Source organism: Rosa rugosa, chromosome 1 (genome assembly GCF_958449725.1).
Source record: "Rosa rugosa chromosome 1, drRosRugo1.1, whole genome shotgun sequence".
In the NCBI taxonomy this organism is placed as follows: Eukaryota; Viridiplantae; Streptophyta; class Magnoliopsida; order Rosales; family Rosaceae; genus Rosa; species Rosa rugosa.
Window position 1 is genome coordinate 43,692,462 of NC_084820.1, and position 13,936 is coordinate 43,706,397.

Below are 13,936 nucleotides of genomic sequence, written 5' to 3' on the forward strand. Positions count from 1 at the left end.
GATGATCCTCCATAGGTTTCTCCATGTACCGACTAACCATACTCACAGCAAACATAATATCTGGTCTTGTGGTAGTTAAATACATCAAACTTCCAACTATTTGCTTGTAGAGTGTAGCATTCACCCTCTTTCCTGACCCATTCTTTGTAAGCTTCAAACCCACTTCAGTTGGAGTGCAAACCGAATTGCAGTTCTCCATTTTGAATCTCTCTAGAACCTCCAGTGCATACTTCTTCTGTGAGATGAAAATCCCAGCTGATGACTGTAGAATTTCTATGCCAAGAAAGTAACGCATTAACCCCAAGTCTGTCATATCGAACTCCTCCATCATGGACTTCTTGAAGGCATCCAACATAAGGCTATCATTACTGGTATATATGAGATCATCCACATATAAACACACAACAAGTATTCTGCCATCATCTCCTAATTTAGTATAAAGTGTGTGCTCATAAGGACATTTGCAAAACCCTTCTTTGACAAAGAAAGCATCAATACGGCTGTACCAAGCCCTTGGTGCTTGCTTTAAGCCATATAATGCTTTCTTTAGTCTATATACCTGATTTTCAAAGCCTTGCTTCACATATCCAGGGGGTTGATTGATGTACACTTCTTCTTCCAGCTCTCCGTGCAAAAATGCTGACTTCACATCAAGCTGATAAACCGGCCAAGAATTCTGAGCAGCCAAACACAACACCATCCGCACTGTATCAAGCTTAGCTACTGGCGCAAACACTTCTTGGTAATCAACACCAAATTTCTGCTTGTAACCCTTTGCAACGAGCCTCACTTTATATTTGTCAACTTCACCGTCTTACCTCAGCTTTGTTTTATACACCCACTTCACTCCAATGGATTGTTGACCTTTTGGGAGTTTTGCCAATTCCCATGTATCATTTTTCTCAATTGAATTCATCTCTGCATCCATAGCTTCTCTCCACTTTGTCTCCTTAGCAGCTTCTTCATAAGTTATCGGATCACAATCAGAAAACAGAGCTAAATGAGCAATTGCTTCATCATCTGTTAGGTCACCTCCACTCTCATAATCCATCATCCAAGCAGGCCTCTTCCTCTCACGTTGAGCTCTTGGACTTCGTGGAGATACTGGCTGGACCTCACTTGGACTTCTTGCTGCCACAGGTGATGGACTTTCATTTGGCGCTTCCAACTCATGATTTGTCTCACTGTCAACTCTTCCTTCATCAGCAATTAGCGGAACTTGCTGCTGTCCAATACCATTCCAATCCCATGAAATCTCCTCATCGAACACAACATCACGGCTAATAATAATTTTCTTGGTAATAGGATTAAACAATCTGTAAGCTTTAGATTCTTCACTTACCCCAAGAAAGATGCACTTCACTCCTTTATCATCCAGCTTCCTCCTTCTCTCATCCGGAACATGGGAATATGCTACGCACCCAAACACTCTAAAATGATCAACTGCCGGTTTACGATCACTCCAGGCTTCCTCAGGTGTCATGTGTTTCACAGCAACAGTTGGGCTTCGATTGAGCACATGAACACTCCAATTTACTGCCTCAGGCCAAAACTCCTTTGGAATCCCGCTGGTCTTCAACATGCTTCGCACCATATTTAGAATAGTGCGATTCTTTCTTTCGGACACGCCATTCTGTTGTGGTGAGTAGGCTGTTGTCAGTTGCCTGCGAATGCCATAAGAAGCACAGAAACTCATGAATGCACTTGAGTTATATTCACCACCACGATCAGTCCCAAGAATCTTAATTTCCTTCCCAGACTCTTTCTCCACTAGAGTCTTAAAACTTTTAAACACACCAAACGCCTCAGACTTCTGCTCCATGAAGTATACCCATGTCTTTCTACTAAAATCATCAGTAAAAGTAATAAAGTACCTTTTGTTTCCATTTGAGACTGGATGGATGAGACCACATATGTCTGAATGAACAAGTTGCAGTACCTTTTTGGCTCTCCATGCTCCTGCTTTCGGAAATGGGTCTCGGTGTTGCTTCCCAATTACACACTCTTCACACACTCTAGTAGAACAAGTGATATGAGGAAGACCTGTCACTAAACTCCTTTGTTGCAGCGTTCTCAAGCCATTGAAATTAAGATGACCATAACGCATATGCCACAGCCATGATGCATCTGACATTTGCATAGTGTAACAAGTTTGAATAACATGTTGGATGTGTAGAGGAAACATACGGTTTGTTGTCATGGTAACCTGAGCTATCAGTCCTTTTTCTGGATGCATGATTTGGCAGCAGCCTTTCCTCATAATGATCGTGTATCCCTTTTCTTGCAACTGCCCAATACTGATGAGGTTGCTCTTCAAGTCTGGGACGTAGAAAACATCACAGATTTTAACAACATGACCTCCAATTTTCAGTTTGATATTGCCCTTCCCCACAACAGTCATCTTAGCATCATTTCCAAGCTTCACAGTATCTTTGAAGAATTCATCATAATCTGAAAATAAGTACTTGTTACCGCACATATGATTGCTGCAACCAGAGTCTAAGTACCACACATCTGTATTTGTCCCCTCATGATATGCCATCAACAAAATTTCCTCCTCATTCTCTTCTTTCTCTGCAAAATTAGCTTTCTCTCCTCTACCATAACGCAAATTAGAGGTGCATTCAGATTTGAAGTGGCCATACCCATGACATCGATAGCATTCGACATTTGACTTATCGAAGCCTCCTCTGCCACCATCAAAGCCTCCTCTGCCTCTTCCTCGTCCTCCCCGGAACCATCCTCGACCTCTACCAGAATTTCTCCAATTTGTGGATACCTTCAATGCTTGCTCCTCCAGGTAATTGCTCTTCATTCTCTGTTCATGCACCAAAAGTGAGCTGTGCAATTCCTCAATGGACATCTCTTCAACATTTTTCGACTCCTCAATTGAGCAGACCACATAATCAAATTTTGATGTCATGGATCGCAGGACCTTCTCCACCACTGCTACATTCTCAAGCTTTCCACCATGAACACTCATCTTGTTGGCTATTGAAAGTGTTCTTGAAAAATACTCATCAACAGATTCTCCTTCCTTCATGTGGAGAACCTCAAACTCCTTGCGAAGAGCTTGCAGCTGCTGCCTTTTCACTCTTGTGGACCCCTGATATTTCTGCTTCGTGGCATCCCAAATCTGTTTTGACGTGTCCTTTTGGAGAATGGTCTCCAAAAGATCACGATCAATTGCTTGAAACAGATAGTTCTTAGCCTTGAGATCTTTCAACTTCAGCTCCTCCAATCTCTTCTGTTGAACCTCTGTCTGTGCAACTCCAGCTGCTGGTTCACTGACTCCATTTTCAACAACACACCAGTACTCCTTTGACCGCATGAAGTTTTCCATGAGCATACTCCAATGGTCATAATGACCATCGAACTTTGGGATCGAAGGCTGCACAAAATTTGATTCTGTGGCCATGATATTTGCTGCTGCAAATTTAAAGCTGCTGCTTTCTCCCGACCTCAGGCCCAGTGGGGGCTCTGATACCACTGATAGAAAATAGCTTTTACAGAAAGTAGTAAACAAGAAGAGGATTTTCTGGAATTCAAAAGTGCCTTTATTGACTGATCAACATGGTTTAAATAGTAAACCTACAACCAACTCTACGAAAAGAAAGCAACAGCTAGTCCACTACAATATGACTAGTCTACTCAACTGATAACAACAACTAAACTATGTCTCCTAATCTTTAGGGATATTCCTAAAGAATTGTTCTTCCTAAAGACTGGGTCATCACAAACCAGATTAGGATTTCCACAATTATTCAAATAAAACAAACTCTTTCAGGGATGATGCTCGATCTTAATCTGTTCCGCCCGCCACCCCATCTGGTTCACTAACAAGTCCATTGCTTGCAATATTTTCTTCTCCGAACAGTGGATGCAACCTGAAGGCACGAACAATATCCATGTCAGACCATCCCCACCTCCTCAAAGCCGCTTGATTTCGGTTCCACGTCTCCTCCTTCCCAGACAATGCCCGCAATGCAGTCACAAAGCTCGATTTCCGAGGGTCGAATCCTATTTCTCTAACTTCCCTCACAAGCTGGCCGAAGAATTCAGGTCTTCTCAACACAAGATTAGCATAATGCGTCAGCAACAAAGCAACACACTGCTGCGGCATCCCCAGTTCATTCAAAATCCCAATATTTGGCAACACATTCTTGGACAAATCTTGCAAGAAGATTCTCGAATTGTGCCTCAAAATATTGAGGACCCCTGACATCGGAGACCACGATTCCCTTGACGAAGTTAAAATGGCCATGTTAGACACTTGAGACTAATCAGTATATGGAGATTGTTCGGATTCTTCCCAATTCTCACTAGGGTTTATGTGTTGGTTTTGGGTGGTCTTGGGTTTTGGTTTTTTTTTTTTTCCTTTTATTTTTCGAATTGAAAATTTGAACTTGTTGGAACCTCTATCAACATTTTTGTTATAAAAATGAAAAATGTTTTGTTCATGGGACGAACATTAAAAAAAAAAAAAAAAAGACGCTAATTGCTCAAATCAGGCAAGTTCAAACAAAGGTCACCCAAGCAACAACTAGTTAAGAGGAAGACGGACAAACATAGTCAACACAAGCTTGCAGGATTACAGTTTGATCAGATCTAGAGAGCTTAGGAGACGCCAACTGCAACACAGAGCACCAAATCCCATACATTAGCACCCAAGAACATCTTCCGCCATCAAATCAACCACAATAACCAGATGAATAAGAACGTAGGTAGCCAAACCACAAAACAATCAAAAGGCCAAACCACCAAAAAGGGCAATCAAAGGGACAAACCACCAAAAAGGGCAATCGATCCCTTGTTGCACCAGCCACAGCCCCCCACTTGAAACGAAGCTCCAACAAGCAAAATCGCTGTGGCTGAAGGCATAAGATATTCACATATGCCTTCTGATCTGACTGAACGTCAATACCCAAAGAGAAATCTATTGTGTATATGGTCTAAACATCATTTTATAATACAGTAGGATGCAGTCATATAGTCACATTGATGGGGGTCGAATCTCTTATCACAAATAGAAATCACATATTTCTAAATCTAATGATACAATGACAGTTTCATGTTGGAGCTTTCACGAATGGCAGCTAAAACAAACTCTTGAGTTGGAAAAACGGGCAAGAACATTCAAAATTTAACAGCCTTAACTGCATCAAAGTCACCATACAGACATTGTTTCCAGTATAGATAAAGAACAAACGAAAACGTCGGGTCCTTGTTACAATAATAAGATTTTATCTTGCTAATTCATCTTGCTAATCAGATCATTGATTTTATCCTCCCGATTACCAGTGTCTCCACCATCTAGGTAACGTGCTTTTACTCCTTTCAATCCTACTTCTGGCTTGTTGAGTGTAAAGGGCCATAGAAAGCTGGCAGCCTCCTTAAAATATTTACCAGTAGAAGCAATTTCATGCACTATATCTTCTATGCATATGATATTATACTTCCCCAGTGCCTGCCATATACAACAATGAGGAATATAAGAGAAGGTATCTTAAAACGTAGCAATTAAAAAGAGAAGACTAGGATATTATCCCAATATTGAGAAAGACATTCAAATACCTCTTCAATCAAGTTGTTGTCAGTCAAAGGAACTCTTTGCTTGCCTATCTTTGCATAACCTTTCTTGTAAATCAACTCCTTCACATTCTTAAGGCTAGGATACCTAGGGAAACAAGAAAACTATGATCATTACTATGAAACCATATAATGCAACAAGATGAATTAAATAAGACTAATGAACTTTAATATTGGAATTAGTCTTTGATTAAATTTGGGAGAACCTCAGCTCCATGGTGAATGTTTGTCGACACAAATGTCAACCAACAATACTATATATACAAAATCTTTGTGCAGCCAAAAATCAATATTATGCATATACAAAAAGTTCTTCACAGCTAAGCATGTATTAAATCCTGTTACCCAACCTTGAACAAAATACTGCAACCAGAAATTGAAATCTTAGAACAAAGATGCCAAACTAAGGCACGATTATTAGGGAACAAATGCCCAAAAACATAGAGTAAGGTTCGAAACATAAACAGATCCAAAATACACAAGATATGAGAGTTGAGAACCATATAAGGAAAGATTAAAATTCTCATACAGTTGAATGCTTAAAAAAATCCAGGTAATTTTAAAATACAACTCCATCTTATACTCTTAGAACTGCAAAGCTTATAATTACTATACATTTGGCATAAGAACAAGTCCACTTCTAGATATAGAGCTTAAAAAGTTTAATAGCAACACAAAGTGCTCATATACATCTAATACGAAGTCACAAACATGAGCTGAAATTGTTCTCAATCAATCAAAGAGATTAACAGTTTCTTCATCAGAGAGTAATAAATGGTAAGTAGGTCCAGAGAACCAACACAAGACAACATACATCAATCATTAGGTGAAAAAAAGGCACTCCTTATCCTAATGTTAAGCTTTTCCCATTATGTGATACCCACAGTAAGTCGATTAATCCCATAAGAGGAAAGGGATCAAATGTAACACGAGACAGGCTAAGTCATTCCACCAGCATGGCAATCAAGTACTAGACTATTGTAGTGATCATTTCAGAATGAAAATATGCCGATAGATCTTGTATAGGTTCATCCACTTGCAAAATTTAATGTTGTGGATTCACATCGCTCTTACCCATAGGTAACATAAGGCTCCACCCTCTGCAACTTTTCTAACATTGCTTCATCTGCTCTCACGAGAACAGCATTGAAGATTTTCCTCAAGTTTAGGCTGTATAAGTTCTTCCTAACAACAGGATGCATGTCATTTTTCCTGGAAAGATAATATTTAAGATATCAGAAAATAGAGAGTTGAAGACAGAGATATTGACAAACAAAAATGTATAATTTGAAAATGGAAACCCACCCCTGTATGCGAATGACCAAAAGAAGCTGGGGGTTAGTTGTCTCTAATGCTGATCTCTTTCTCTTCAACCTGTGTTTCATTTGGACAAGGTCCACCTCCTGAAAAGACAGCAAATATCTCAATCAAGTACTGAATCAGAATATAGGGAAGCCCGTGAAATGAAGTCTCAGATATCAATGAACCTATGGTAACATTATCAAATTGAAGGACACCTAATAGATTGAACCTATGGTAACATTATCAAATTGAAAGACACCTAATAGATTACCTAAACGCTATCAACATGCTTACAAGAGCCTCCACACTAAGTTGTATATGATTGTGAATAGTAAGGATCCGTATTAAACCCTTTCCTACTGTATTCTTGCATCCCACTTGGAGAGTGAAAGTGCAATGCAAAATTGCACATATCTCAAACTTCAACTAAAAAATGAAACCCAGCCGTTTGTACTAAAAATCATAATCTAAACTTTCCCAGGAGACTTAGCTCCAGTATAACCTGAGTAAGATGGAGCGAACGGTAGATTCCAGGTTAAATGTCCTTCGTAACCACATGATAATCGATAGTAAATATAAAATGTGTATCCATGTATATATAAAACCTCATTTTGTAGCAATCATAGATCACTCCCTAAATCACACATCATGGTCTTAAACTAGGTTTGGGCTCTTAAAACAACAACCCAAGAGCCGGTAACTATTTCTACTATATACAAGTCTAATTATCCTGGATTACAAAAGTGTTGTTGTGATTTGAAGCTTTTACGAAATCAAGAATACAGGAGAATAGTAAAGATTAGATTAGATTAGTGAGAAGGGAAGAAAAGAAAAGGATACCGTGTAGCGAAACTCTTTGACAAAGTCCTCAGGTTTCTTGATAAACTCTTGCTTGTTCTTGTTAAGGCGAAACTTCCTCTGCTCCAATTGCTCCTTCCTCCTCAAAGCCAATTCTTCATTACTTTTCCTCTTCTTCAATATTATCTCCGGCACGGTTGCCAACGGCTGCGCCACCTCTTGACTCATCTCTCCCCTTTCTTTTACTAAACCACACAAAAACAGTCAAAAAAAAAAAAAATATGATCCCAATCCTAAGCTTTCGAAACAAACGCATCAACTGAAACACAAATCAATGGTGAAAGAAGAAGAAGAAGAAAATTACCAGTATGGGATGGTTGAGTTAGGGTTTAATAAAGAAAGGTAGAGAGCGGCGAATGTTTGAGAGGGTTTTAGGCTTTTTTGCGGTTGCAGTGTATATGGCAACTCGCAATAGACAGACCCGTTAAACCTCGAATTGTTTTTCTAGGAAAAATACGAATATAACCTTTCAAGAAAAATAAAAGTTTATTTAAGAGATGGGGCAATTTTATGAAATTACGAAGATGATGCTACCCCTTGGTCTACTTCTTTTTCTTTCTTTGTTTAATTGGTCAATAGGGTCAATTTCATTACTTTCAATTATTATTATTTTTTTAAGGAAAGAGGACGAGCTGTATTAAGTGAAATTAAGGAGTATATGGGGCGATGCAAAGTATTGAGAAAAAACGATAAAACATAACAAGATGCACTAGCGCATCTAAAACTAAAGATAAACAGGATGTGACTTGATGCCAGAAGGGGTCACCTAGGTACTGCATATGTCACACAAGCAGTTAACCGTAACAGTAACCGATGGGATCACCTAGGTAATGCGCTCACCAAGAGTTTGAAACTAATCGAGGGTGTCAAAAACTCAAACGTTAGCAAATAAACTCCTCAGAACCAGAACCAATACCAGCACAGTCTTGGATCCAAGATTCAAATTTGGGTGCGACCCAGGTCCCAAATTTGAATCCAAATCCGACTCGAATTCAAAGCTAAAACTGCTAAAGCATACATGACTAAAGCCCAGGGCCAAGTGGATTTCCTTTAGGTTTGGGCCCCTAACTCTGGCCTGTCTAGCAATGTTGTGGATACCCGAACAATTGGTCACCCATGCACCAACCCACCTTGAGTCAACCCGTCTAGCCGAACCATTGCACCATCGAGCGTCGCATCGCCTGAAAGAGAACGAATCGAGCAGGGAAGAGCCCACCAAGCAATCTAGAGAAGAGAAGCCCCAGATCGAATCGATCTACAAGTTTTTAAATGGAACTCTTCCCCGCTGGAGAAAGCCCAAACTCAGATCTGCTGACCCTCGTCAGAGAAAGCCCAGACACTATATCGTTGCAGTTTAGATTCTAGGATAAAATTCACATTTGCCAAAATATGAAATTCGGCCAGTACCATTTGAAAAGTTAAAGACAAAAGGTCACTGTTGGGTGTGTTTAAATTTTTTCTTAAATCTCTACTACTATAAATGAAAGCATTATTTTGTTGGTGTCAAATGACTTCACCAAAATTTAAAGTGTTTAAAACACACCCTTCTAAAATGTCATTTTAAATAAAAACTAAGATCTCAAAATAAAATGATCTAAAGAGTTATTATAAAAAAAAAAATTTAATTTAAAAAAAAAACATAAGTAAGAAAAATACTGAAGAGTTGCCTATATTTTTAAAAAAGTAAAAATTTTGTTTGTAATATTTGGAAAAACACAATGTGTTTTGGTGGACCCACCAGCAAGCAAGGGGCAGTTTTAGTGGGGTGAAATTGGGGGTGCGGTGGTGATGAAGGAAAGGTTGAATTAAGAAACACGCCACGACCACATTTTGCCGTTGAATCAGACCATCTGTCTCCATCTCCAAACGAATCCCCAATCTCCAATCTCCAAATTCCATTCTCAATTCTCAATTCTCAATTCTCAAAACAAAACCACCAACAAGAAGAAGAAGGTTCCAGAAGCCTCAAGGAAGTAATCTCCGAAGATCGATCGGCCTCTGTTTTGGTGTCGGTGGATATGGATGTTCCAAGCTCATGGGACGCGCTTCGCAAACAGGTACTCTTTTCTTCATATCTTTTTTTTTTTTTTTTTGCTTGCTGATCATGTTTAGAATTGAGATGAGATCAAAATTGGGACTTGTCTGAATTGATTTTCGGGGATTCATGGTTTGAGTATAAGATCAGCTTCTGATTTGTCTTGATTTGTGTCATTCTGTGTTTCTGATTTGAGCAGCAATTCTATTGAAGCAAAACTTAGTTTGACTGTAAACTTGACATAGGGATTTGTTGTTGATTCATGCTCAATTCACCGTGGATTTAGTTTTCTTTGCTGCCTAATCATGAAATACTTAAAGACTACTTGTATTGCGAAACTCCGGTTTCAGTATATATGATTACAACACCTGAACACGTTATTCCGTTGGTTCCGAAAGTTTTTAGGATTGTAATCTGGTGCAAGGTGTGAAACCTTTCTTACTTGGAAAGAGTTTCTTAAGTTGAAAGAGTTTGCTAAAAGTCTTACCACTGCAATCTATATGTGGCCTATAAGGTTTGCATTAGGAGATTCTAATAATACCAACTATCCTGACAATCAAGAAGAGCTACAACTGAGGCATCTCCTAAAAAGATGCTACACAGCTGAAAAACAACGACATCAGCTCCCTCCGGAGCAGAATTTTGCATTAATAGAGGATACTTCTCCCATAATGATTGTCGGTTATTAGAATATTTCTTAAAGCAGCCTCCCAAATCTAAAACAGCTACTTTAATAGGGTTTTTCATAATGCCGACAGTTCTCCCTGAAAGCCAACATGCTCTCCTCCTATAAAAGCCTCTTTTTAAGATCTGACATAAAAATAAATAAAAATAAATAAAACTATAGGATTAGGCGATCAGTAACCATTTCAACTTATATCTTGAAGCTCTCCATCAGTAACTTTAATTTCCAATCTTGCACAGCTTATTGAAAATAGGAGACATCGGATCTGATCATTAAACCATGATACAGAGTGATATAATCCTCTAACCAAGCAATGTATTACACAGTTTGAATTTTTTGGTATACGCCAAGCATATTCTATGCTAATTGCTTTCCTTTGTTGTCCTTTTCATGCACTCCTGTTCATACCAATTTTTGATACCATAAATGAATATTTTATCTGTCTATAATTTCAGGCTAGGAAACTTGAAGCTCAGTTGGATGAACAGATGAATTCTTATCGTAAGTTTGTCTCTGCAAAGGGTTCTGTCAAATTTGATGCTGCTGATAATGAGCTTGAATCTGGGATAGATCGACTATTAAAGCAACTCCAACAAGTAAATTTACAGATGCAAGCATGGGTATCATCAGGAGGATCAGAAATGGTTTCTCATACCTTGACTAGACATCAAGAGATTCTTCAAGATCTCACTCAGGTATTCTGGCCTCTTGACTATGCCAACAGGCGAACTTGTATGGCAGTTTAATATTTGAACTGTTCTGTAGTTTAGGTGTTCCCCAGATGTTTTGTGTTACTCAAAAGAAATATGCATGAGTGGTATATATTTTATGATGTCTCATACCTCCTTGTAGTTCTGTTTGAAGTCGAGTCAAGACCTGCACATGTTTAGGAAGAAGTTTGAGTTACAAAATTTATTTTTAATTTTCTCTTTTACCTTTCTTTCAACTCATTTATTAAATATTTTGACTTACCGCCTTTGTTTTTGTTTCAGAAAAAAGTTGAATGATAACTTTAGTCTTTATCATTCTGACTTCAATGTGAAGTTGAACAGTTAAAAATGGCTGACCAATTTCACTTTCCAAAGGATAATTCTGTCGTGTACTTTAGTTTGATATTACTATCCTCTTTTCAACAAAATACCTAGGTTTAGAGTCATGCTATATGCTGGTGAAGCAACTTTCACATTCAGTTTCTTCTCATTTTTATCCGGTATTGTATCATTCTGCACTCTATATCAATAAACCAATCTTAATTAGAATACGATTGAACCTAGCAGACACTAACTTGCTGTTAGACATGATTGAAGTGCAGGAATTTTATCGTCTCCGCTCCAGCCTTAGAGCTAAGCAGGAGCACGCTTCACTACTTGAGGATTTTAGGGAGTTTGATCGAACAAGAGTTGACTTGGAAGCTGGTGGAGATTCTGCAGAAAACACTCTCCTGAAAGAACATGCTTCTGTTAGCCGAAGTACAGGACAGGTATGTAATAGAAAAAAAAAATGATACATTTTTGTCCTTAAGGTTAGGGTTTGGCTGGTTAAAGGACAAGCAATTTTGGACATGCAGTTTGATTAGCATTCAGGTTTCTCAATATTGAAGTTCCCATATTTGTTGTGGTGATGCAGATGGATACTGTGATCTCTCAAGCTCAAGCAACTCTGGGTGCACTTGTCCTTCAACGTTCAACATTTGGCGGTATTAACTCAAAGCTCAGCAATATTGGCAGTCGCCTCCCAACGGTATAAAACCAGAAGTTCTAGTCATTCACATTGGTCTCTTTCATTCTAAAAACAAAAAAAAATTGAATCAAGTATTTCTGCTTTAGATATGAATTATATATATAAACAAGAGTTAAGATGCGTGCAATGCGCCAGTGGTCAAAAGTGAACCACCAGTTGAGAAACTACTGAACCAGAACTTATCAAGTGAATCCTGGTGTTTAAGGATTCAGGCTGAAAGTGTCTTGCACATGTTACCCATGATAAACATTTCCTTAATAAGGTAAACTGCTAGAGTCTAGATTTGTCTAAGATCAGACCTTAGAGCTCTGATTGTAGGAGATGCCAAGTTCAATACCTTTAATGCCCTTGCCTTCTTGTTGATTTTTGGCATACTTTACCTATGTGCCTTGTCTCAGGTCCAAAATGTTTATAAGTATAATATTAATTAATTCTTCTGAAAAGCAAGAGGATTTATTTAAAGGGCATTGCAAGAAAAGTAAAAAAATAAAAAATAGGACTGATGCTTAAATAGATATATTATGTTATCTTAGTATGTCTCTACTATTAATGGATAATGTCCCATGTCATGACTGCAGGTAAGTCACATCCTTTCTGCAATAAAGCGTAAAAAGTCTATGGATACCATCATTCTTTCGCTTGTCGCATCAGTGTGCACATTTCTCATATTTATCTACTGGTTGACAAAGTGAGGCTGCAAGAGGAACTGGTATATGTGGGGGATTGTGTAAGTGAGAAAGAGAATTGTTACGATTTTTTTGCTTCAATTTTTCTTTGATGAACCAGTTATTTGTCTCTCAAATGTTTAGGTGTATGAAAACAATATCAATCTATGCAGTTATTTCCAGTCTATTGCTTGTTCAGTCATAGAGTTCAGTTTCAATTTCTACTTTTCAGCAGGATGAAACAACATGCACCCACTCAATATGCAAGTGAATTGTATTATATATCAATACATAAAATTTTCTGAAAATTTGGTTTAGATTAATCATAGTCTAGGTTAGGGCCAGCCAAAGATATGGATTTGTGTGGTTTGCGCAAGTGATTGACAAAATAATGGGACTGAATTCTGAGGAAGAGTGGTGTTACATATTTGTTCGTTCGTTTTATCTTTAATATTATTAGAACTTTACATTGGGATATCCTGTCTGTTCTGCCACCTCGCCCTCCTCCCCCTGACATTTACATTAGACCCATATTTCCAACAACCTCCCAAGATTTTACAGTTAATTTCTTACTGGTATTTGGTATGTAGTATTGTGAATGGTGATATCTGAGTACTCTGATTGAAAACTTTTCCCTTCAGAACCACCAGAGGTACAGGACTAGAGTGAGGTAGTGATTAAATTGAGTCCGAGGAAGGTACAGTAGCGGTGTGAGGTTGGGGCATGGGGTGAGCTTTTGGGGTTTTGGGCAGGTGTGCGGTTGGCGATGACTTCATTTGCTGGTAAGAATTAATGTTTAGGTGGTAAGGATGGAAATGCTAGAAGCTTCAATTGGTGGCCGAGTGGTCTATTTAGAGCCTCAATTTGTTTTTATTGATTCTGTTGTTGGCGTGCCTGTTCTTGTTTTTCACGACTTAATATTGTTGGTTGGGAGGGTTCCCTGTTAGTTTTTCCTCCAAAGAGAGAAAGATTGGCAGGTCACTTGGAGCTTGAAACAATCCCAAGCTGGAGGATGTGAAGCCCTGGATAGTGAAAGCTAGTGCTGGTGTTAGTGTTGAGAAG

The 13,936-nt window shown here is 38.6% G+C and overlaps 2 protein-coding genes across 2 annotated transcripts; one reads left to right on the plus strand and one right to left on the minus strand.

The window, feature by feature from the left end:
- Positions 1-5,124: 5,124 nt before the first annotated feature.
- LOC133738177 (large ribosomal subunit protein uL30z) lies at positions 5,125-8,196 on the minus strand. Its single transcript, XM_062165640.1, has 6 exons — positions 8,054-8,196; positions 7,732-7,934; positions 6,895-6,992; positions 6,664-6,801; positions 5,575-5,677; positions 5,125-5,467 (listed from the first exon to the last, which is right to left on the minus strand). The coding sequence occupies exons 2-6, from the start codon at positions 7,915-7,917 to the stop codon at positions 5,252-5,254; spliced, it is 741 nt and encodes a 246-aa protein (XP_062021624.1). The 5' UTR covers positions 7,918-7,934; positions 8,054-8,196; the 3' UTR covers positions 5,125-5,251.
- A 1,332-nt stretch (positions 8,197-9,528) lies between these two features.
- LOC133725024 (Golgi SNAP receptor complex member 1-1) lies at positions 9,529-13,072 on the plus strand. Its single transcript, XM_062152040.1, has 5 exons — positions 9,529-9,806; positions 10,925-11,164; positions 11,782-11,949; positions 12,096-12,209; positions 12,788-13,072. The coding sequence occupies exons 1-5, from the start codon at positions 9,768-9,770 to the stop codon at positions 12,899-12,901; spliced, it is 675 nt and encodes a 224-aa protein (XP_062008024.1). The 5' UTR covers positions 9,529-9,767; the 3' UTR covers positions 12,902-13,072.
- The last annotated feature ends 864 nt before the right edge of the window (positions 13,073-13,936 follow it).

Excerpts from the sequence above, each read along its gene's own strand:
- LOC133738177 (XM_062165640.1), bottom strand. The coding sequence starts at position 7,917 with ATGAGTCAAGAGGTGGCGCAGCCGTTGGCAACCGTGCCGGAGATAATA. Across the intron at positions 6,993-7,731 it reads TCAAAGAGTTTCGCTACACG|GAGGTGGACCTTGTCCAAAT; the intron begins GTATCCTTTTCT and ends CTGTCTTTTCAG. Across the intron at positions 6,802-6,894 it reads TTGGTCATTCGCATACAGGG|GAAAAATGACATGCATCCTG; the intron begins GTGGGTTTCCAT and ends TTATCTTTCCAG.
- LOC133725024 (XM_062152040.1), top strand. The coding sequence starts at position 9,768 with ATGGATGTTCCAAGCTCATGGGACGCGCTTCGCAAACAG. Across the intron at positions 11,950-12,095 it reads TTAGCCGAAGTACAGGACAG|ATGGATACTGTGATCTCTCA; the intron begins GTATGTAATAGA and ends GTGGTGATGCAG. Across the intron at positions 12,210-12,787 it reads TTGGCAGTCGCCTCCCAACG|GTAAGTCACATCCTTTCTGC; the intron begins GTATAAAACCAG and ends TCATGACTGCAG.